The sequence below is a fragment of the Monodelphis domestica genome, chromosome 5 (genome assembly GCF_027887165.1).
Source record: "Monodelphis domestica isolate mMonDom1 chromosome 5, mMonDom1.pri, whole genome shotgun sequence".
In the NCBI taxonomy this organism is placed as follows: domain Eukaryota; kingdom Metazoa; phylum Chordata; class Mammalia; order Didelphimorphia; family Didelphidae; genus Monodelphis; species Monodelphis domestica.
This window is the reverse complement of record NC_077231.1, coordinates 136,696,449-136,719,012: the sequence shown is the minus strand read 5'-3', so window position 1 is coordinate 136,719,012 and position 22,564 is coordinate 136,696,449. Positions and strand designations below refer to the sequence as shown.

General features: G+C 35.4%; 1 protein-coding gene and 1 long non-coding RNA gene across 19 annotated transcripts in view; one reads left to right on the top strand and one right to left on the bottom strand.

Annotated features, from left to right (window-relative positions):
* Window positions 1-20,871, bottom strand: part of LOC103093965 (uncharacterized) — an 81,343-nt gene extending 60,472 nt beyond the window's left edge. For both annotated transcript variants that reach the window (XR_001624814.2, XR_001624816.2), the window contains exon 1: window positions 20,765-20,871. This is a non-coding gene — a long non-coding RNA (uncharacterized LOC103093965). The remainder of the gene's footprint in view (window positions 1-20,764) is intronic.
* LMNTD1 (lamin tail domain containing 1) overlaps window positions 1-22,564 on the top strand; it is a 147,947-nt gene that overhangs the window by 116,977 nt on the left and 8,406 nt on the right. For 7 of the 17 annotated variants that reach the window (XM_007503503.3, XM_056799412.1, XM_007503505.3 and 4 more), the window contains 2 exons: window positions 7,138-7,235; window positions 8,465-8,678. In XM_007503503.3, the coding sequence (XP_007503565.1) occupies window positions 7,138-7,235; window positions 8,465-8,494 (128 nt within the window). In that variant the 3' untranslated portion in view covers window positions 8,495-8,678. Of the gene's footprint in view, window positions 1-7,137; window positions 7,236-8,464; window positions 8,681-22,564 lie in introns of those variants that run through there. The other 10 variants (XR_008912214.1, XR_008912212.1, XR_008912213.1 and 7 more) reach the window with 4 other exon arrangements.

Below are 22,564 nucleotides of genomic sequence, written 5' to 3'. Positions count from 1 at the left end.
ATGGTCCAGAAATTAGAATAGGCAGTGGAGTTGCCATACAGCATCAGGTCCTACATCTAAGTGTTAGCAAAGGGGTCATCTGTAATCTCTCTCTGATTAGTTGCCAGGTCCCCTTCTTGTCTCTGGTTTGTGAATACCTGAAGCTACAGTTGCTATTTTGCCATCCTCTCATCCACCATTGGTGTTACATCCACATGGGCTGTGGGCCAACCTCTACCCTTTTATCACAATATTTCCTATATTGTTTTGGACTGGAATAAAGTCTTGCTCTGACATTTTGTTGGCTCTGCCACTCCAGATTTCTATTGCAGTCCTGGCTCCAATCTGAGAATTTCCCTTTTTCACAAAAATAGAAATACCCTATACTAAAAATCCTGCTCCATTGACTCATTGTGCCAATGGTGTTGACTCTTGTTCTAGAGGTCTATTTAAGATTATTCATGGCTTCTATGGAAGAAGATTGCAGGATAAAAGAGGGGGAAATAAGCTGAATAATGAGAAAAAGATTGTGCCAGGTGGCTTAGAGGAATTTGGACTGATAAAAAAGGTTCAAGGTTGAATTAGGGATACATTAAGAAAAATATGAAAATAAATAGTCTCCTGGTAAAGAAAGTTTGTTCTTCAAGTTTTGATAAGAAAAAAAGTTAAAGGAGAAGAATATGAAGTAAAGATAAAGTAAAAACCTAAAGAGAACTTGCAAAGCTTTGGTCTTAACAAGAAAGCCAAAGATTGGGTTTGTTGAAAGGAAATTTAAGAGAAATGAAGGGAATTTAAGGAACAATTTCTAGGTCTATATCCTATTCTTCATTTATGGCTTTTGGGAAAGAAGGAGGAAAGAGGAGCAGAATTAAAAATGAATAAGGAGATCCCAAAAAAGGGGGAATCAAGGAAAAACACTCAGAAGGAAAGGGAGAAAAGAGCTTATCAGGCAAAGTAAGAAAAGGTAAGTAAAACAAGAAAAATGGCAAATAAAACATATAATTAATGAAATATATGAGATGGGGCAAGCTAGATGGGCAGTGGATAGAGGGCCAGGCCTAGAAATGGCTAGTTCTGGGTTCAAATCTGACCTCAAATACTTCCTAGCTGTGTGTCCTTGGGCACACCACAACCCCAAATGCTTAGTCCTTGACACTTTTCTCTCTTGCAACCAATCTTTAGTATCAACTCTAAGACATGTTAAGAGTTAAATATATATATGGCTAATCCCAAAGAAGAAAGGAAACATATACATCCTGTGTTTAGAAGTTGTGACAAAGGGGAAGGAAGTTGGTTGTAGCAGTCAACATATTGAGAGATGATGAAAAGTCTAAAGAAGGCATGGGTAGGAGGTAAAGGAATAGAAGTGTAAAAACTAGGAGGTGAAGTGTAAAAACTAATAAGATTAGTATTTTTGTTTTGTTTTTAAAGTTGAGATGCTCAATGAGTATGGATATCAGGGAGAAGAGTTTGCCATGCTTTTACATGGACTGTGTGATATTTTTATTTTTACTATAGTCAACTGACCTAAGTTGGGATGTGGGATAATCATTGTCCCACAATGGTTTGGGTTTGGGGGCTATTCTGAAGTAAACAAGGGGAAACTTGACCATTCTTCAGAAGGTTGAAAAGTAGAAGACTGTCAAAGAGCAGGAAAGGAAGGACAATCAGGACAGGAATAAACATGGAGCAAAAAAAAAAATTGGCAACATTCTTAAAGAGAAGTAATTTCTTCTCCTTCAAGTAATAATAGAGGGGGCAGCTAGGTGCCTCCGTGGATTGAGAGTAAGCCCCAGAGATGGGAGGTCTGAGGTTCAAATCATGTCTCAGACACCCCCTAGTTTTGAGCCCCTGGGAAAGTCATGTAACCCCCACTGCCTAGTCCTTACTGTTCTGTCTTAGAACCAATACACAGTGGAAGGTAAGTATTTAAAAATAAAAGGAATAATAGAGTCACAGAATCAATAAAGTAAAAGAACATTGAATGAAAGGGCCAGATAAAGAAAAGGAAAATCACTTCCTGCTTGGGGGTATGGAAGCAACTACAATAGTTATGACTGTTGCCTTCCTGGTGGTGTAAATCCAAGATATAACTATATCTCCCAATATTTACCAAAACATAGAACTGTTATAATGTGAAGCACATAATCATAAATTATATTATCAAAAGAAATCACAAAAGTTTTGTTAAAGGTCATAAAATCTAAACCAAAAATCATGGGGCACAGGTTAAATTTTTCTCAGTACATCCTAAGGAAGGAAAGAAAAGAAAAGAAGGAAAGAGAAAAGAAAAAAAAAACAAAGAAAGAAAGAGAAAGAGGAAGGAAAGGAGAGGAGAGGAGAGGACAGGACAGGACAGGACAGGACAGGACAGGACAGGACAGGACAGGACAGGACAGGAAAAGGAAAAGGAAAAGGAAAGGGAAAAGGAAAGGGAAAGGGAAAGGGAAGGGGAGGGAAGGGAAGGGAAGGGGAGGGAAGGGAAGGGAAGGGAAGGGAAGGGAAGGGAAGGGAAGGGAAGGGAAGGGAAGGGAAGGGAAGGGAAGGGAAGGGAAGGGAAGGGAAGGGAAGGGAAGGGAAGGGAAGGGAAGGGAAGGGAAGGGAAGGGAAGGGAAGGGAAGGGAAGGGAAGGGAAGGGAAGGGAAGGGAAGGGAAGGAAAAGGGGAAATTAATTTGGGAAGTGAACATCTAACAAGATAGTGCTTGCAAACTGGATTAAGATTTCTGGAACATGGCTTAAAATATAGTACTACCAGACTCTTTAGAATATTCCTAACAAAGTTAGATAAGAATTTATTTACTTGTGGTCTTACAAACATAATCATGTGTCCTAAGCTTTTAAAAAATATATGTTAAGATGGGATAAGAAGGAAATTAACTTTATTTCTGCACCAGTCTCTACCACAGTAGATCCTGTGTCCTCAAGTCTATGTACAGGTGCCCAATGTTTAGTCAAGAGAAATTAGAGATCTTAATGCAAGGTGATAAATTTAACCTCATATTTCTCAACTAATACATAGTGATTTGAAACCCATTCCTAATATATGTCCCTGGAAGTCTCTCATGCAAAAGTAATAGAATAAGTAAAAAGGAATGGGAAGTAGCATTGCATACTAACAAGGTATTTTCATGTATGGAAACTCAGTAACTATTGCTGGGATGAAGGGGGGTGAGCATGATGGAGATTATTTGAGTGAAAAATGAAATCAGAAATTTAAAAAAAAATCAGCATCAATGAAAAGAAATAGACCACCCAGACAGAAAGAGGAAAGAGATGAGCAGTTCCAGAAAAAGATCACATGTCTTATTCAAACACCTACTTTGTAGTGATGGTAGGTTCACTTTTCTAGAGCTCTCTCTTCTAAAAACAGACTAGCTAATAACTTATTGAAATGCCTTAATGAGAATTTCATCCTTCAAAAACTGAAGGAATGATAATTGAAAATTCTATGTCTTTCATATCACTTAAAGAGGAGAGATTGTGGTTGCTGAGGTGGAAATAATGGGAATCCTGGGATGAAGTGAGTACTTCTTCCTAAATTTATAATAAGGAAAGAGAAAAAAACTAGGAATACTCTGACATATACCCTATATTTGGGGTATTCAAATTTCATAGAGTTCAGAAAGATAGACAGCATCCCATGGACAGTCCAGTCAAGGAGAGTACCTAGTTGGCCTTGATGAATTGAAGTCACCTGGCCCAGTTGAACTAAATTTTTATATGCTGAAAGAATGGATGATTTTTAGGCTACTATCATTAACATATGAAAGATCATGGATAATGGGAGAGATCTCATAGAACTGGAGAGGGGAAAATGTCCTTATTTTCAAAGAAGGAAAGTAAACCAAGTCTATCGTTTATAGACCAGTGAACTTAACCTTAATTTCTGGGAAAAATTTAGAACATATGATTGAACTCATTGAACATTGTAAGAATTAAAAGAGTTGAAGACTTAAATTGTAGTAGATATAAGAGTGGATGAGTAAATTGTGACCGCAGAAAATGTTTTCACTACAGTGTCTTGTTTTAAAATCAAATATAAGGTGGTCGCCAGGGAAATATTCCCAATTATTCAAATATACCCAAGTCAACTGGGTTTTATAGAGATTTTAATTAATTTATACAATGAGGAATTTAAGAAAAAGAGAAAGAGAGAAAAAGAGGGAATAATGAGAAAAGGATAAGCTGGCCCTGGCCAACCCTGGCCTAAGCCCTAAGAGAAAAATCAGTCAGTCCTTAATCACTCACCACAAGATCTGTCCAAGCAAGGATTCTAGTGACACCAGGCCAGCATCATCTCAGCTGCCTTCACCAGCTCCATCTTGAATCTGAATCTAAATGTGAATCCGAATGTCCCTGAGAGAGTCCCAAGAGAGACCCTTCAAGGCAGCTTTTCCCAGCCGACTGTTTTTAGAGAGAGCTTTTCGTCTCCTTTTTAAAGGGCATTTTCTCCTTTGTCATCTCACCTAAGTCCTTATATCTACCAATCACAGTAGATGTTTTTCAAAGGACAGCCCATTCTTAGTTCACACCTAAGAAGGTGTGAACTTTTGAGTAATTCACACCAAGAAAGTTCTGAGTAAGTTTCTCAGCTCTTTGTTCCTTGTAAATTCACAAGTTGCCTGACCTTTATAGGTACTTATCAACCTTTTGTATTAGTCTTAAAAATAGGCATGGCTTAAGTATGGGTTTAAGTACTTTTCATTGTTCAGCAAGGAGTTTTCTCCCCTAAAGCAGGCTTAAGTAAGGGTGGAGTAGAGGTCTAACACATTTCTGATCTAAGTAGAGTTCACTGCCTAAATGGGGAATGGTCTTAATCCAATAGAGTTCACTGCCTAAATGGGGAATGGTCTCAATCCAATCTTATGAAGTAGGGTCTGGGAATTTTTAAGGTTCACAACATACAGAAAAAGATGCAATAACCCAAAGAACAAGCTTAGAAAAAATAGGTCATGCAAGATTAACCTTATTTCTTTTTTTGGCAAGTTACTAAACTAATTGATCAATATCTTGCAGATATAGCTTACCTAGATCTTAACAATGCATTTGATTAAATCGCATACTAATTTTGTAGAAAACTTGGTAAGATGTGAACTAGATAAGTCAAATTATCTTGATTAGATTGAGTCAAAAATTATTAAATGGCCTAACGAAATTATTAGTAGTCCAATGTAATCTTGACTATAAGTCTCTAATGAAGTGTCTGATAGATTGGTGTTTGGTCCTTTGTTGCTTAACATCTTTATCAGTGACTTGCATAAAGACATAGATGACAAACCCAACAAATTTGAATTTGACACAAAACTAGAAGTGATAACTAACACACTGCTGAACAGTTGAGATCTAAAAAGGTCATGACAGGGTAGAGCAGTGAGCTAAATTTAAAAATAAAATTTATTAGACATAAAAGTAAAACAACTTCATAATTATATAATGTAGGCATTTGTTAGATAATAGTTTATCTGAAAAAAATTTTTGAAAGTTTTAATGGACTGCAATCTCAATATCCATCAACAATTATGAGGTGATGACAAAAAAAATGCAATCTTGAGCTACATTAAGAAAAGAATAGTTTCTGGGAATAAGTAGATGATAATCTATCTGTATTCTGCCATGGTCAGACATCTGGAACAGGACATTGATACATTAGAGAGCAACCACTATGGTCAAACAGCTTGAGTGCTTATCACCATTAATACAAGGAAATGCCCATCTTTATCCTGAATAAGAGAGAACCCAGATAACACGTGACAGCTCTGTTTGAGAACTGCCATGTGGAAGAGGACTTATATTTGTTTATTTATGGCAGCAGAAAGCAGAATCAGAAAAAGGAGGAAGTAGAAAAAAAGTGAAAACTTGGGTTTGATGTCTAGAAAAACTTCCTAACAATTAGATTTCTACAAAAGCAGAATATTAATGAGATGGTAGTAGTCTCTCAGTAACCGAGGATGACGATTGTCTTTGTGCGTTTTTGTGCACAAAGACACTTCTGCATAAAGATTAATGGGATGATGTGTTCACTATCACTGGACTTCTTAGGGCTGTGGAGGACTATTTATCAATGAATGGTATGAGAATTCCTTTTCAGATATAGGTTGTACTATGGCTAATGAGGTTCCTTCCAACTTTTAAATTTTGTGACATTTTAGCTGTGACTTTGCCACTGGAATTCTGTAACACTGACAAAATGGAAAATTTTCAAATAAAGAGCCAGACATTCTAAGTCTCTGTCACAAGGGGACCAGACTAAATGCAGAAGAGATCATCACCAAAGAGTTGGCTATTAGATGATGAATTTGACTACAAGCCAATTCCAATCAGAATGAGGGCCCTTGAAGCATTGAAATGATAGTATTAGTAATTAACCAATTTCTATTGCCAAATATGAGAAAGTATAACAGTATAGAATAAAATTAAAAATATAAAGAGAACAGATTAATTACTATTTTCACATTAAACTTTAGTTCTTATATATCAATTACTACTTAATATAATTTCTCTTCTTTCCTCTCCTCTCTTTCCTTTTCCTCTCTTTTTCTCCAAGGAAATCTTCAATCTTCCTTTATCTTCTTTCCTAATTGAAGCAAATGATGGACAATGATTATCTGTGTTAGATTCCCTTAAATGTCCATAAAAATTGTTACCCACATAACTACTTTGACTCCTTTGAAACTCATTTCTGAAAAAACATTACTTGGTATATACATGTTATATGTGTGAAAAAAGTTCAGATTCTAATAATATTCAGTTTGTTTCTAAGACCAGTAACATGATTCGACCAAGCACCAAAAGCCTGGGAGAGAAAAAGAAAATTAATACAGAAGCAGAAATAATAGTTGAGATTTGGATTACAAAAGGAATTGTGATGTGGTCTATTTCATTAGACTCCTGGAGCTTTCCCTACCAGATAATTAATCATTATGGTTAGAGTTAATGCATGAAGTTTGTGAAGACATTTTCTTTCTGGTAAAAAAAAAAGTCTATTTAAAACTTCTTAATAATAATTAAAGGTTTCTTTTCACGTAGTTTAAATTAAAGCATTTAAGGGATTAAAACTGCTTCAAATCACTGTGATGCTGTTCTGAAGGCTTTAGTTTGGGAATGAAAATAAATACTTTACAAAAATCTTGATTCCTACATCCTGTCTTCCTCCCTAGCCCCCTACCCCTTGTCTGTTGGAACCCGAAGAAGCAAAACTCTGAACATAGTCCACCAGAATCACAAAAGTGGCAGAAGATCAGTTCCATCTTCAGGGGTGAGTAACAATGTTGTAAGTCCTCCGTATGTGTGTGTGTGTGTGTATACACATATGCATATATATACATATACATAGATACATATTAGGGGGAAAATATCATTAGAAGTTATTTTAAAGCCTATTGTGGAATTGCACACTGTAATATCCTGAGGTCATTAGTTCCCTATAAAAATATTGCCTTATCTACATTTATTTTGTTTTTCCTAATATCTCACAAGGACTATGAGAGCAGGGAACAAACTTCACTTTTATACTACGTCCCCCAGTGCCTTGTGCTACATTAAACACAAAACCTGGAGAACCTGAGGAAATAGTTTGAAAGTACAACGTTGAAAGTAAAACATTCTTTTTTGAACCCTTATGATTAATAGAGAATTTTAACTGAAATTATTTAGGTAGAAGAAGAGATTGTAGGTCCATTTTTATACCAAGTATATCTCTTTGTAGTACCTTTATTTCCATTAGAAAATCTTGCTTCTATTATGAAGTTTTATTTAAGCTTGGATCACAACCAATTTCTGCAAGTTATTTTTTTCTCTACTAAATAGAAAGCTCAGAACCTAAGTACATTGGGAAGAGCTAATCAAAAATGGCCTTCTCCTGTACCTGCTGAGCCTTTCCCAACACAATTGCTCACCAGCTGATAGTGTCCATCCAATATACTTACAGTAGGCATGAGGTTAGAATAACCTGTTATAAAATGTTCTATTGGACCAGATAGGATTATAAAATTGTTTGTGGGATAATGGAAAGATTGCTAGACAGGATGTCACAAGACCTAGGTTCAAGTCTTCATTTTTGGATGTTAGTTAATCTTTGAACTACAACACATTTGAACTTCTTTCACATATATAACATGTATAATAATATATAATAATGAGTTCCAAAGATGTCAAAGTGGTTATACAGGTAACAATTTTTATGGACATTCAAGAGAATCTCACAGATAATTACTGTCCATTATTTCCTTCAATTTTGAAAGAAGATTTTTTAAAACTCTGAGCCTCAGTTTCTCCATTTCTAAAATAGAGAATAATATTTATACCACAAGAGTTGCCTCGACAATCAAATATATTATTGTTTCTCAAAATTAAATTAGGCAACAGTGGGGGGGGGGGTGAGCTAGAAACATTTCAAAAATGAGATTTGGTTCTAAGTATCCTCAGATATTTATTATTTTCGAGAGTTTTGATGTGATCTTCCTGAAATCAATATTTACTCTGCAGGACCTCTGTAGATCACACTGTATTTGGTGATGACACTTGAGTATGTGCTCCAAGGGTTGTACAAATTCAACAATGAGAAAGATATGTTATGCTTCTGCCTATGAAGAAACGTGCCTACCTTACATGAAGTAAAAAAAAATATATATGTACATATGTGCATATAATTAATTATAAAATGCTTGAGCTAAAGCCACTAAGGTGTCTTTTATCACTCTGTGTTGTTAACACGAACATACCAATGTATTCTGGCATCTGGAAAATTAAAACTTGGATGTTAAAAATTGCCACTTCATTGAACATTAAGATTAGTGTCTAATCTGCCCATCCTAAGGAAGGCTAAGCAATATGCTCAAGATCCTATAGTTGATTAGGGACACAGGCAGGTCTAAAAACTCAGTCTCCTGACTCTCAGTCCAGTATTTATTTCTTCCACTCTATCACAACATCTAATGCTTACCAAACATCAGCTTCCCTGGCCAATTCACATCATTATTTGCATTATTTGCCCTATTCAGAAGATCTAACTCCTTTTATTTTTCTTCTAAAGACTATGTCCTTGGAATTCCAGGCTTATTCTTTTTTTATATCTTCACCAAATATCTCATTCCCTTATGCCATTAATAGGCAGCTATTTTAAAGTATCTTACAATGCTAGAAAATCTGAAGAAACAAATATCTATAAGTAAGTTACAAGTTCAGGGACCAGTTTAAAGTAGTCTGTAGGTTCCCCCAGGTAACCCAATTGATTTTGGTCACTAGACTTTCTTCACTAAATTACCCTTAGCCTGAACTATTTTTCTCACTTCCCTTGATCTCTGAATCAACAAGGTCCTTTTTTCTGATTGGACTTCAGATTCATCCCATGATTTTAGTTAAAAAAAAAAAATCTAAACCCCAACTCCACAGCCTGTCCAAGACTTTAACTATAGAAATGTTTAGGTTCTCTTTATTTAGCGATGATAATCTATGTTTTATCCTCTTTTTTGATTGTCTTTTGATTCATTTTCACATATTCCTGGTTCTGATGTATTGCTAGCAGGCTAATTATTCTAGATTGATTATCAATCTTGATGATCCAATCCTAGGTGTTTCAATAGCTCTTTTTTTCCTAGCATAGCCTCCAAGTCCTTTACATTTCCCCTACCGATAATCACCACTTACTCATCCCACATCTCCAGTTTCTCATGAATAGGTATACACAACTGCCCTTAGGAAGTTTGCCATCTTTCCAGTCTCTCTCTCCATGGATATCATCTGTGAAAACATATTTATGTCTACTATTCACCTGTACTTCAGTTTCCTGATGCAAAACAGACTGAAAATATTCTTAAATGACATGAATTTTTGGAAGAAAAGCTTTGGGTATGTTTTATTACATACCAAGGCAAGGAAATGACATTAAATTAGCAAAGGAAAAAAAGAGACTGAGTGCTCTCCTTCTCCATTAAGCACCAAAGCCCTTTATTTTTTATGCCCTCCAGTGCTATTAATGGGACTCACTAGGAAATAGCCAAAACTTTTTTCAGTTGATCCTCTTCTCTTTGGGATCACTGGCAAATTTAAATCTTCTTTCCCCCAAACAGGTCCCATTTATCCTACTTTGAAAAGTTCTAATCCCCTAAGGATATTTTAGTTCCATCTTTTACAGCCTCCACCTCCATCTGGTGGTGTCTTTAGGTCTGGCCATTTTTGTTTCCTAGGATATTTTCTTGAAACAAAAGTTATTTGGGTTTTTTTTGGGGGGGGAGGGAGGAAGGAGGAGTTCCTGTCAGATAAATAACAATTTCTTTCCCAAGAGTGTTAGTCTGACGTGTACATGTCTTAACAGTTTAACATTTCACTCAGTCCTTCCATTTCACTAAAGATTGTTATAATCCTTCTCTGAAACAAAGGCATCTTTCAGCTCTCATTAGTACACACTAGGATTCATAAACATTCTTTAGCAACAAGCTATCGACTGGAGGGAATACAAATAAAAAAGTGTTTAGATTTTCTTTGGTTTTCCCTTTTTGTGCTAATGATAATATTCATGATCACTAGCTCTGCCTGATCTTTTTAATAAACAGTGAAAGACATTTTGCTTTCACTAATAGAAGATTAAACAGTCTAAAAATCTTAATGCTGATATTTGCTGCAAGACAGAGTGGGGGCCTGTTATCAAAATCACAGATTTAACAATAATAGTTTGGAACAAACAAAATGGAAGTAATGTTCACTATTCGAGGCCCTTTGACTAGGAGTCACAGTGCTCTGCAGCAGTTTAAAATGTGCTCCAGCCCCAGTACCATAGCTTCCAAAGACTATTGCTTTCCAATGGGCATGAAGGAGTTTGTTGGGAGACTAAAGGATAGCACAGGAGCACTGATGCAGCAAAAATGAAAATCAGCTGCATATACAACTTTCTCAAAATTTTCCCTCACAATGAGGGTGACAGAGGAGGATAATTTTTGGCAGCAGGGGGTGTAGGTTATTTCCCCACTTGGCAAACACAGGCAACATATGTATGGTTGCACACATCCTGGAAAAGACAGGGAGGTTAGGGATAAGGAGGAAGAATGGAATGAGAAGATAAAACATGAAACATCCTCAGAATTGGCTTTATGCATCAAAAGGACTGGCCATTTCAACCACATATTTAGAAGGAAACATTTTTCAGTGCCTACTATGTGTCAGACACTGGGGTTATAAAAAGAGGCAAGAGATAGTCCCAGCCATGAAAGAGCTCATGATCTAATGGAGGAGCCAACAAGCAAACAAATATGTATTAAAAAGTTACATGCAAGATAAATGGTAAATAATTAAAAAGAAGAAATGCAAGAATTAAGGGATTGGGAAAGCTTTCTGTAAAAGGTGAAATTTTATTTGGTACTTGAAAGAAGCTAAAAGAGGTGAGAAGAAGGAAGGAGAGTTTTCTAAGCATGGAGGACAATTAGAGAAAATGCCTGGAGCCAAGAAATAGAGTATCTTATTTATAGACGAGCCAGGAGACTAGTGCCACTGAATGGGAGAGTATATGTTGGAAAGTCAGGTGTACAAAGACTTGGAAAGGCAGGAAAGGGAGCAAGGGAGTGAAGGGCTTTGAACACCAAACAGAGGATTTGGATAATGACCTACAGGGGTTCTCAGTCACTGGGATGTCCAGATAAGAGTAAGTTCATCACTGAATGAAAGAAGAGTGTAAGCCTTGACACATTGCCTCAATACTTCAAGGATCTGTGATTTCAGCCATATAGGTTCTCCTTTTATCAATACAAAAAACTCCTTCCACACCTTAGCAGATATTTAATGAGTTGCAGTAGCAAATATAGATGTACATTTACACATGGTAATGAGGCAGTGCAGTGGATAGAGCACCAGGTCTGGAATCAGGAAGATTTTAAAGTTCAAATCTGGACTCAAAAGCTGTGGGATCCTGGGCAAGTCATTTAACCCTGTCTGCCTCAGTTCCACATATGTAAAATGATCTAGAGAAGGAAATGGCTAAACACTCCAGTATCTTTGCCAAGAAAACTCTAAATGGGGTCACACAGAGTCAGATACAATTGAAACATCTGAACAACACACATACATAACAAATGCACATGTCTTTGCACCAAACTTATGTTTTGGCATAGGAAACTTCTGTTGAGGAAATGTTAACTATTATCATATTCTCTCTTCTAATACATATCAATCAGTACCTGCTTTACAAGTTATAGTCTGAGAGAACCACCTCAGGCACTGAAAGATTAAATGATTTATTTGAATCACAAACAATTAGTATGAGTCAGAGATGGGACTTGAACCAAAACTTCCTGAGACCAAATTTAGTTGTCTAACTGCTATGTCACAAATCCTCAAATATATCACTATTTGAACCCAAGTCTTCCTCATTCTGAGAATGGCCCTTTATCCAATTTTCCCTCTGCCTCTCTCTCTCTCTCTCTCTCTCTCTCTCTCTCTCTCTCTCTCTCTCTCTCTCTCTCTCTCTCTCACACACACACACACACACACACACAGAGCTCTGCTGGGGTCACTCTTTCCTCTTATTTTCTTCAGAGAGTGGAGCAAAGAACAGTCTACTTATAGATAGTAAGATTAGCTTGTGATGGTTTAAATAAGCTAAAAAGGAACTTTAAATAACAAACTGAAAATAACTAGTAAAATGTTCTGAGTCCCCAGGCAATCTATTAATTGTAAACTAAGAGGGTGACCTCCCAGTAAGTAGAATTTAATATAATCAATTATCCACAAATTACCCTTCTCTATCATAAGCAAAAAAAAAAAGACAAAAATTGAAAATTCAGTTAAAATCATCTTATCTTTTTCTAGCAAACCATTGTTTATATGTATATATTATCAGGAAGCAAAACTTTTAACTAGAAAGAAAAAACCCTTAGTAATGAACCCTGTCTCTCAAAGAATGGGGCAGGAAAACAGAAAGGAGAAACAGAGAATGGAGTAGATTTGTTTTTAACATTGTTCTAGCAAGGGTTAGCTGGGTGACTCAGTGGATTGAGACCCAGACACAGAAGGTCCTAGATATAAATCTGGTCTCAGACACTTCCTAGCTGTGTGATCCTGCACAAGTTATTTGACCCTTATTACCTAAACCTTACCACTCTTCTGCCTTGGAACTAATATATAGTATTGATTCTAAGATGGTAAGTAAAGGTTGTTTTTTTTTTAATTGTTCTAGCACTTTCTCAGAAAGCTAGAATTCTGTCACTTTCTGCTAGCTTCTCTTAATAAACCCAATTAGCCAAGAAAAGGAAAGGAAAAGGCAGCATCTGCTCCCATCACCCCCAAGTCCACATTCAATGATATAATGAAGCTTCAGAGTAGGTCTTTCATGAAGAGCCTTATATACTTTTGTTGTTCAGTCATATAGGATTCTTCGTGACTGCATTTGGAGTATTCTTGACAAATGTCCTGAAGGAGTTTTTCCATTTCCTTCTCCAGCTCATTTTATAAAAATGAGGAAACTAAGGCAAATAAGATTAAATGACTTGCCTCAGGATCACATAGCTAGTTAGCGTCTGAAGCCAGATTTGAACTTAGGAAGATGAATTCCTGACTTTAGGCCAGTACTCTATCCATTTGTGCCACCTAGTGCCCTGCCTTACTTACAGGAATTTTTCGGAAAATATTTACTTTTTGAGCACGTCCTGGATCCATACTTATTTATTACTTAGTGGACCAAGATATATCACTTAGGTTCATTCAAGGCCCCTATAGTCCTGGAGGGCTCTTCCTTTAGGACCCCAAAGCAACCAATGCTGGAACTTCCCATGATGGTTTTTTACAGGGTAGTTTCTAATAATGAGGTGCTCCAGGCCTAGAGTCAGAAAACCCAATATTCCCAAATTCAAATCTGTCTTCAGACACTTCGTATCTTTGTAAACTTGGGCAAGTCACATAACCCTATTTGCCTCAGTTTCTTTATCTGTAATATGAACTAGAGAAGGAAATAGGAAACCACTCTAGTATCTTTGCCAAGAAATCACAAATAGTCATGCATGACTGAAACATCTGAACAACATATAGAAAAGAATATCATTCTAAAAGTGTTCTTATAGGATATAGACTCTAAGTGATCACCCTAATATAAATATTAATAATATGGAAATAGGTCTTGATCCATGACACATGTAAAATCCAGTGGAATTGCTCATTGGCAATGGGAGGGGGAGAGGATGGGAGGGAAAGAACATGAATCATGTAACCATGGGAAAATATTCTAAATTAAATAAAATTTTTCAATTAAAAAAATAAAGAGCTAAAAAAAAGAAGGCTATGACTCATTGAAGGCATGGATGATGGTTAAAAAATTTTAGCAATAAAGTATTTGTAATTAAGGTTGGGGGAATTTTTTAGACATAATACTATTGAACGCTTTGACTATAGAACAGTGTAAACATAACTTTTATATGCCCTGGGAAATAAAAAATTCACGTGATCCACAAAATAAATAAATTAATAAGTAAACAAATAAGTAAATGAATGAATGAATGGTGTTCTCATACTTATAAAGGGTTCTCATTTCAACTCTACCAAAAAGTAACCACTTATCCTAAAGATGGTCAAAGAACTTTATAGATCCTAATTTTATTATCTTAAAATTCTAAGTCATGAAACTATTTTGAGAAGCTAAAATGTTATACAGATATTGTTGGCATCATCCACTCACATATTTAGATACTATTTCTCATTTCTTTGTCTCCTGCTGCCTCTTTTGCCATATCTGTTCTTAGCAAAGTAAAAACATAAAAACTGCCATACTGACTCACAACTATGGCCATGCAGCCTAATGGCCAGTTGCCAAAAGAAGCCCCAACAGACAGATTATTCCAACAAGTTTTACTAGCTTTATAATTATGATTTATAACTTTATCAACTAATTTGGCATTCTGTTTTAACCATTTACCATTTGGAGATCCAATCTATCTTCATTTTATCTGCAACATAATTTTATAGATGACTATTCTAGCTTAACCCTCATTTTACAAGCTGATGAGTTAATAATGTATCTGGAGTTCATCATGGTATTTAGCAAAGTCATGATATTCTTACTAAGAAAATGGGAAAAAATGTCAGCTAGAGTATAGTAACTATAATTTTAGCTAATTGAATAATTATCCAAAAAGTGTTGATTAAAAAATTATTACTGGCCTGAAGAGAAATCTCTAGTAGTTTATTGTAGACTCTGCCCAATTCAATATTTTTAATTAGTCATTTAGATGTTTTATAAGCATTTCACATAGCTATTTTACAAGCATCATAAAGCTAAAGGTACCTTCTTAACCTTGGATAAAAGAGTGACAGAAGCAATGGACTGAAACTATGAAGATGATATTTAATAGGGTTGTAAAATTCTGCCAAAAAATGAGATATAAGATGATAGCTATTGGGGATAGATGAATCTGGTGGTTTTTGAAGATGGAGAGATATGATCATTTTTGTAGGCAGTAGGGAAACAGTAAGTAGACAGAAACAAATTAGTGAGACAGTGAAATGATAAAGGGGACAATCACCTGGAAAATATAAGATGAAGCAGGATCACTTGTTTGAATACAGGGGTTTATCGTGGAAAGAATAAGGATGATTTCTTTATGTGAGACAAGGGTGAAGGCAGAGATGGTGGCAAAGAGGTCTCTGAATGCTGTGAAATGAGGAGAGAAGAGGAAACTCCCATCAAATTACCTTAATTTTTTCAGTGAAGTATGAGGAAATGTTCTTAGATGAAAGGGTAATAGAAGGAAAAGGGAAACATGGGGGATTCAAGGAGGGCTGAAAAGCAGATGAGATGGTATAATGAAATTATTAGAGAGGTATAAAAGGACTGCCTTGCCATAGTTAGGGCCCAGTTGAGATTTTGCAATGTAAATTTGTAGTGTGTACACAATTCTCCAGATTAATTCAGTAACATCTAAGGAGAAAGCCTAAAGATATTGGATAGTGGGAATGTTCCTAGATTTGACAGGGCAAAAATCTATACAGTATGGTAAATGGACATAAGAGAAGAGGATAGTAGAGAGCTGAACTGGTTTACCAAGGAATCAAGAAGCCAAAGAGTATAGCCAATATAGGGTTCATGGCCTGGAAAAGAATTGATGGGTGAAAGGATTGGAAGTTGTAATGAGGACAAATAATAAGACTTAAGAGTTCCAAAGCAGAGGAAGAGGTAAGATGACAATAGATCATGATCTGATAAAGGGATTTCAGAGTTCATGAACATGGAATTAGAAATGGAACACATGTATTACAACAAGATCAAGATATAGACTGACTCTATAACTGTCGTAGAGTAGAAAAGTTAGACTTGGGAAATGAGCAAGTTGATGGAATTATGATAGTGGACTTGGGCAAGGCAACAGCTCTGGAATTTTATATGGCTAGAGAGGGTCCCTGTAATGTGAGGTTGGGAGAATCTGGGGAGATGATTCTTATAATAATTCTTGTAACTCCTAAGAACTTTAACATTATTAGGAAAGTTAGAAGGAGTATCCATAAAGAGAGGGCAAGTGTGTGAGTTCAATATGATAGGATGACATTTAAAAAAAATTAAAGCATGAGAAAGAGGACTGCACTGGGATAAGGGAATAATAGAATGAGGTAAATTATTTCACATAAAAGAGGCATGAAAGAGTGGCAGGGAAGATGAAAAAGGTAGGGAGAGAAGCATTTGAATCTTACTGTCATAGGAATTGGCTCAATAAAGGAAGAACAATCAATTTGGTACAGAAATCTATTTTACCCTATAAGAAAGTAGGAGGGGAAGGGGAGGTGATATAAACATGGCAAATTGGGAGCAGAATAGTAGTAGTCAGAAACTAAACAGAGGGACAATAGGGTGGAGAATAATACACAGTAATCATTGCACAAAAAAATCTAACATGTCTCTAATAAAGGCTTCATTTCTCAAATACATAGAGAAATGAGTTAAATATATAAGAATACAAGTCATTCCCCAGTTGGAAAATGATCAAAGGATATGAACAGACAGTTCACAGACAAAATTCTCTATGGTCATGCAAAGAAAAATGCTCTAAATCACTGTTAAATTGAAAAATGCAAATTAAAACAACTCTGAGGTACCACCCGGAACCTATCAGATTGGTTATTATGACAGAAAATGAAAATGATAAAACTTGGAGGGCATGTGAGAAAATTGAGACATTAATGTACTTCTGGGAGAGCTGTGAACTGATTTAATAATTCTGGAGAACAATTTGGATCTATGCTCAAAGGGCTATAAAACTATACATTGCAATATACTGTTTGACCTAGCAATACCATTACTAGGATTAAATTCCAAAGAAATTAAAAAATAAAAGGGGGAAAGACCTACATGTACAAAAATATTGTACATATAACAGCTCTTTTTGTGAGAGTAAAGAACTGGAAAATGAGAGGATACCCGTCAATTGGGGAATGACTAAATTATAGTATATGATTATAGTGGAATACCATGCTATAAGAAATAATAAGCAGGAGCAGCTCAGAAAAACCTGGAAAGACTAACACAAACTGAAGCAGAGTAAAGTAAGCAAAACCAAGAAAACATTGTAAATAGTGACCAGGAATACTGTCTGATGAACAATTATGAATAACATTTATTCTCAAATAAAATAGTCCCAAACAATCCCAAAGGACTTAGTATTTTTTTAATGCCATTTGCTTCCAGAGAAAGAACTGCTGAAACCTGAATCTCAACCAAATCAAACTTTTTCCACTTTCTTAATTTTATTTGTTTCATGCCACAAAAGAATTTATATGGGAAAATGTTTTATATGATTGCACATGTAAAATTTTTGTATCAGACTACTTACCATCTGGGGAAATAAAGAGAGAGAAAAAATCCAAGACTCAAAATTCTTGTTTTTTAATGCTAGAAAATGTTTTTACATATAGTTGGTGGAGACATTAAATTTTTTAAAAAGAAGTCAAAGTCCTGAGACAGAGCTCTGAAAATAATAGTATGAAAAACCTGAAGCCTGAGATATTATCTCCCACACCCTGGAAACAGAGCCCAACCTTAATATGAAGTTAACAACCAAGAAATAGGCTGATGAAAAGTAAAATTTTTAAAATTTTAAATTAGTAAGCAAAAGAGAAAGAACATAACTCTAGATATATAGATCAGGGTTCAAACTCAGAAGAAAACAGGGAGGTCAAAATAGTTATTTCTAAAGCTTCAATGAAAAATGTAAAATGTTCACAAACCCAAAATGGAGTTTTGGGGAGAGCTTTAAATGAACTTTTAAAATCTAATAAGAGATGTTGAGAAAAATTAGGAAAAATATGAGTAATGCAAGAAAATCAAGAAAATTGTGAAAATAAATTTAAGCAATTGGAAAAGATCTAAAGACTTATGGAAGAAAAGAACACTTTAAAAACTAGAATTGAGCAAGAGGAAGCTAATAGCTTCATATAACTATAAGATATAAAATAAAATCAAAAGAACCAAAAAAATAAAAGAGCATGTGAAATATCTTATTACAAAAACAATTGATCTGGAACACAGATTGAGGAGAGAAAATATGAGAAATGTTGGACTATCTGAAAGTTATGATCACAAAAGAGAACCTAAACATTAGACTTTAAGAAATTACTAAGGAAAATAGCCCTGATACTTAGGAACTAGAGAATAAAATAAAAATTGAAAAAAAAATATCAATCACTATCTGAGATTCCAAGATAAAAATTCACCGATACATTATCACTAAGTTTCAAAGTTTCTAGGTCAAGGAGAATATACTATAAACAAATAGAAATAAACAGTTTAAATATTATGGAACTGAAGTCAAAAGAACACAAAATTTAGCAACTTTTACATTAAAAGACCAAAGGGTATGGAACATGATATGCTGAAGAGCAAAGGAACTGAGTTTGCAGTCAAGAATAAACTACCTAAGAAAGCTGAGTATAATCCAACAAAGAAAAAATGGATATTTAATAAACCAAAGGACTTTCAGGTATTCTTCAGGAAAAGAATAGAACCCAACAAAAAAAATTGACCTACATGAATGAGGAGAAACATAATATTGTAAACATAAAAGACCAATTATAAGAGATTTAATGAGGTCAAATTGTTTACTTATATGGGAAACTGTTAACTGTAACTTAAGAATTATATCCTTATTACAGCAGTTTGAAAAAAGTAAACAAAGATAGAAGACTTGAGGTTAAGTTGAGTATGGTAGAATGATCCTAAAAAATAAAATTGGGTAGGAAAAGGCAAAACAGCAATTATCTCATACAAAACAAAAAGGAATAGAACTGTTAACAGCAGAAAGGAGGAGGGAACTAAAGGCTGGTAGTACTAGAATTTTATATGTATCAGAATTGGGTTAAGGAGGGAATAACATATACATCTAAAAAGGGTATAAAAAGTCATCTTATAGTACATGTGTAATCTAGATCAAATTGCTTACCATCTCCTTAAAGGGGAAAGAAAGAGAGAAAGGGAGGCAATTTGCATTTTGTAATTTCAAAAAATATATATGGAAAATTGTTATTACATGTAATTGGTAAAGTAAAATATCTTTTTTAATAGTCATTTTAACTTACAGAGAAATAGGAAGATAGGGGGATAGAATAAAGGAAGGACTCTTAGAAGAGTGTGTGGATTCTGAGGGAAAAGATGGAAAAGGATAAGATCAAAATTAAAGTAAATAGTTTTGTTAAAATACAGTTATATTATAAAGGTATGTATGTGCATCTATAAATAGATAATTTTAATATATTAATTTAATTATATTAATATAAAATAATAGATGTAAATAGACATATCTCTAACAGAATAGAGAGATCTATTACCTATAAATAAAAATCCCTTTGAAAACTATAAAACAAGCTCATGGTTTCTTAAATAAATCTCTTTCTTTTTGTTTGTTATATTGAAATGTTGGTATTTGTTGGTGATATATAATAGGTAAAATCTCATAAGAGGTGAGCAATTACTTCTCAAAAACTGTACAGTGCCCTTGAAGACACTAACTAGTAAGAACTCACAATACCACTATTCTCTGTAACCTCCCCTGAATGATCCTGTGGGGCAGGAGCTTTAGAAGATGCTTTAGGTCTAGGAAGAACTGAAAGGTCCTTATAACCCTGGTGCTGAATTTCTCTGAGCAGTTTTTTGTTTGTTCATTTGTTTTATAAACCCTTACTTTCTGTCTTAGATAGAAGGGCAAGGACTAGGAAAATGGGCTGGCTGGCCATCAGTACATGTTCAAGAACAACACCAATAATTCCCTTTGAGAGATGTTTGTGCCTTCTGCCCATCTAGAAGGGCAGCAGGCTTTGTAAGTCCTCCCCTGTTCTCAGTGCACCTTTTCACACTGATAGTAGTATTTGCCCAAACCACAATTATCCCAACCTCCTCCTTCAAATTTCAGTGGTTCATCAATCCACCCCACTATAGCTGTCTGGTAGGGTAGACCCAGAACTAAAGTCTGAAGACACTCTGATGGGGGCTCTACCCAAAAAAGCAGGATCTGTCCATCCTGGTGACCTAAAAAAAGAAAAGGGGAAAAGTTCCCCTTATTGAGGGTCTACTCAATTTTGCTGACTGTAGTAACAAAACCTCTCAGAGATCCCAAAGCCTATGTAACTGAGTTGCAAAGAGCATCTCAGCATTTTGTTAACCTCAGGAGCCATTGCTTCAGTGATTTATTCTATTTCTGTTTGAACTTCTCCTACAACCTGCCCAATTTTTTGAGAGAGAAGACTTTCCCAGCCATCCAACCCTACTCCTGTAGAGGGTGGGAATCAATCTCCTCCCTAGAGCAAAAAATACTTCTGGTATGTTTTTACCATTACTGTGAATTTCCAATTCTCCTCCTCACTTCTGCTTTCATTTTCCTGTCTTGTGGCTCCCATCTCAGCAAGATACAATGGAACTGGAACCTCTGAAACTAGAACTCTGGATCAGAGACAATGCAATGGGTTCCTAGTTCTGCCCCATCAGGAAAGATTCCTTCTTTTCCATAGCAACCAGTTCCTTTAGCTTCTCCTCCTCTTTCACTGCAGGGTTCCTATAAGCCAAAAATCTCATTCTCTAGTTGCTGAATATTGAATATCTAGTTGAGAAAGTTCACTTTCAGTTTTATTTTTTAATTTAAATTTATTTATTTGTTCATTTATTACATTATAATACCCAGGTAACTCTATCCTTCCCCTCCCCCCATTAAAGAAGGCATCATTTGGCAAAAGATATGAGTATGTATAACTATATCTCACTTGTTTCTATTCATTAGTTCTTTCTCTGGAGATGGATATGATGGATATAATGACTTGTATAAGTCATTCAACAAATAATATTTTTGTTGCTATATGTTTTCTTAGTTCTGCTTGTTTCATAACTTCATGTAGGTCTTTCCATGTTTTTAAAAAGTTTACGTGTTCATCATTTCTTCTGGCACAGTTGTATTCCATCATAATCATATGCCACAGCTTATCCATCCTCCAATAGTTTTATTGTCCTGACAGTCCAACTTCTGTAAGGTGGGCAACAACTGTGCACTTTCTTTACTCTCCTAGGAAGTCTTCTCCAAAACTCAGTGAGCTAATCTCACCACATGAATGCTTCTTGCAGCAAATATATGCAAAAAAAGATACAGCAGAGTGGCATTGCTAAGATTCCCCCAACAAATTCATCTTGTCAATAGGGAATGATGACTCAAGTAATTGTCAGATATTCATCAAGTTAAAGGGCCCCAGCTCCATTCAGGTGGGATTTTTTATGCCCTTAGGTAACCAGGAAACTGGTGCTAATCAAGTCTGGGGAAACAGCTTTATTGCTTTTTGGGGAAAACGTATCCCTGTTGAGAAGAAAAGGCACCCTGGAAACTATCTCATATCTCACCTGGTTCCCAGCACCCATATGTTTGTGTTCCTCAAGAATTTGTTCTTGATCCTTTTTATTTCTTTTTTTACACTCAACCCTTGACAATATTATCCCCTCCTAGAACTTTCAAGTGCCTTCTTCAGTAATCAATTAATCAATCAAGCATTTATTAAGTGCCTACTATGTGTCTGCTGACAATTGTCAAACAGCTTACAAAAGGCTTTTTATAACAATTATATAATTTGATTCTCTGAACAACTCTGTGAAGTAAATACATTGGATATTAGTTTCCCAGTTTGGCATATGAAGAAACTGTAGCTCAGTGAGATTAAATTATTTACACATCAGAGACAGCTTTGAGTCAAATATCTCCTAACTCTAAGCATAGTGCTCTTTCCAATATGTTAGACCTACTCTGTCTGTACAAAAGTTGGAGTAGTCTTCGAACAGATTTTCTCACCTCTCCTCTCTCTCCCTCTGATTTTCCTACCTGTTTTCACCCCAAAAGTCTTTCTTCTGCATAGCTTTGGACATAGTATTCCTTTGCCCCAAAACTTGAGTAGTTAGTTCCTTACTTAGTAAATAAAACTCACACACCTTTGCTTAGTATTCAGGGTCATCCACCATCTGACACTTCCTTTCCTTTCCAAATATATTTTATAATATTCCCCCCACATACTTTATTCATTATGTTCCAGTCTAGTAATGAGGAAATAACAACATAACTAACATAAGGCAGAATGTGATCATTGTGGCAGAAAGAGGTC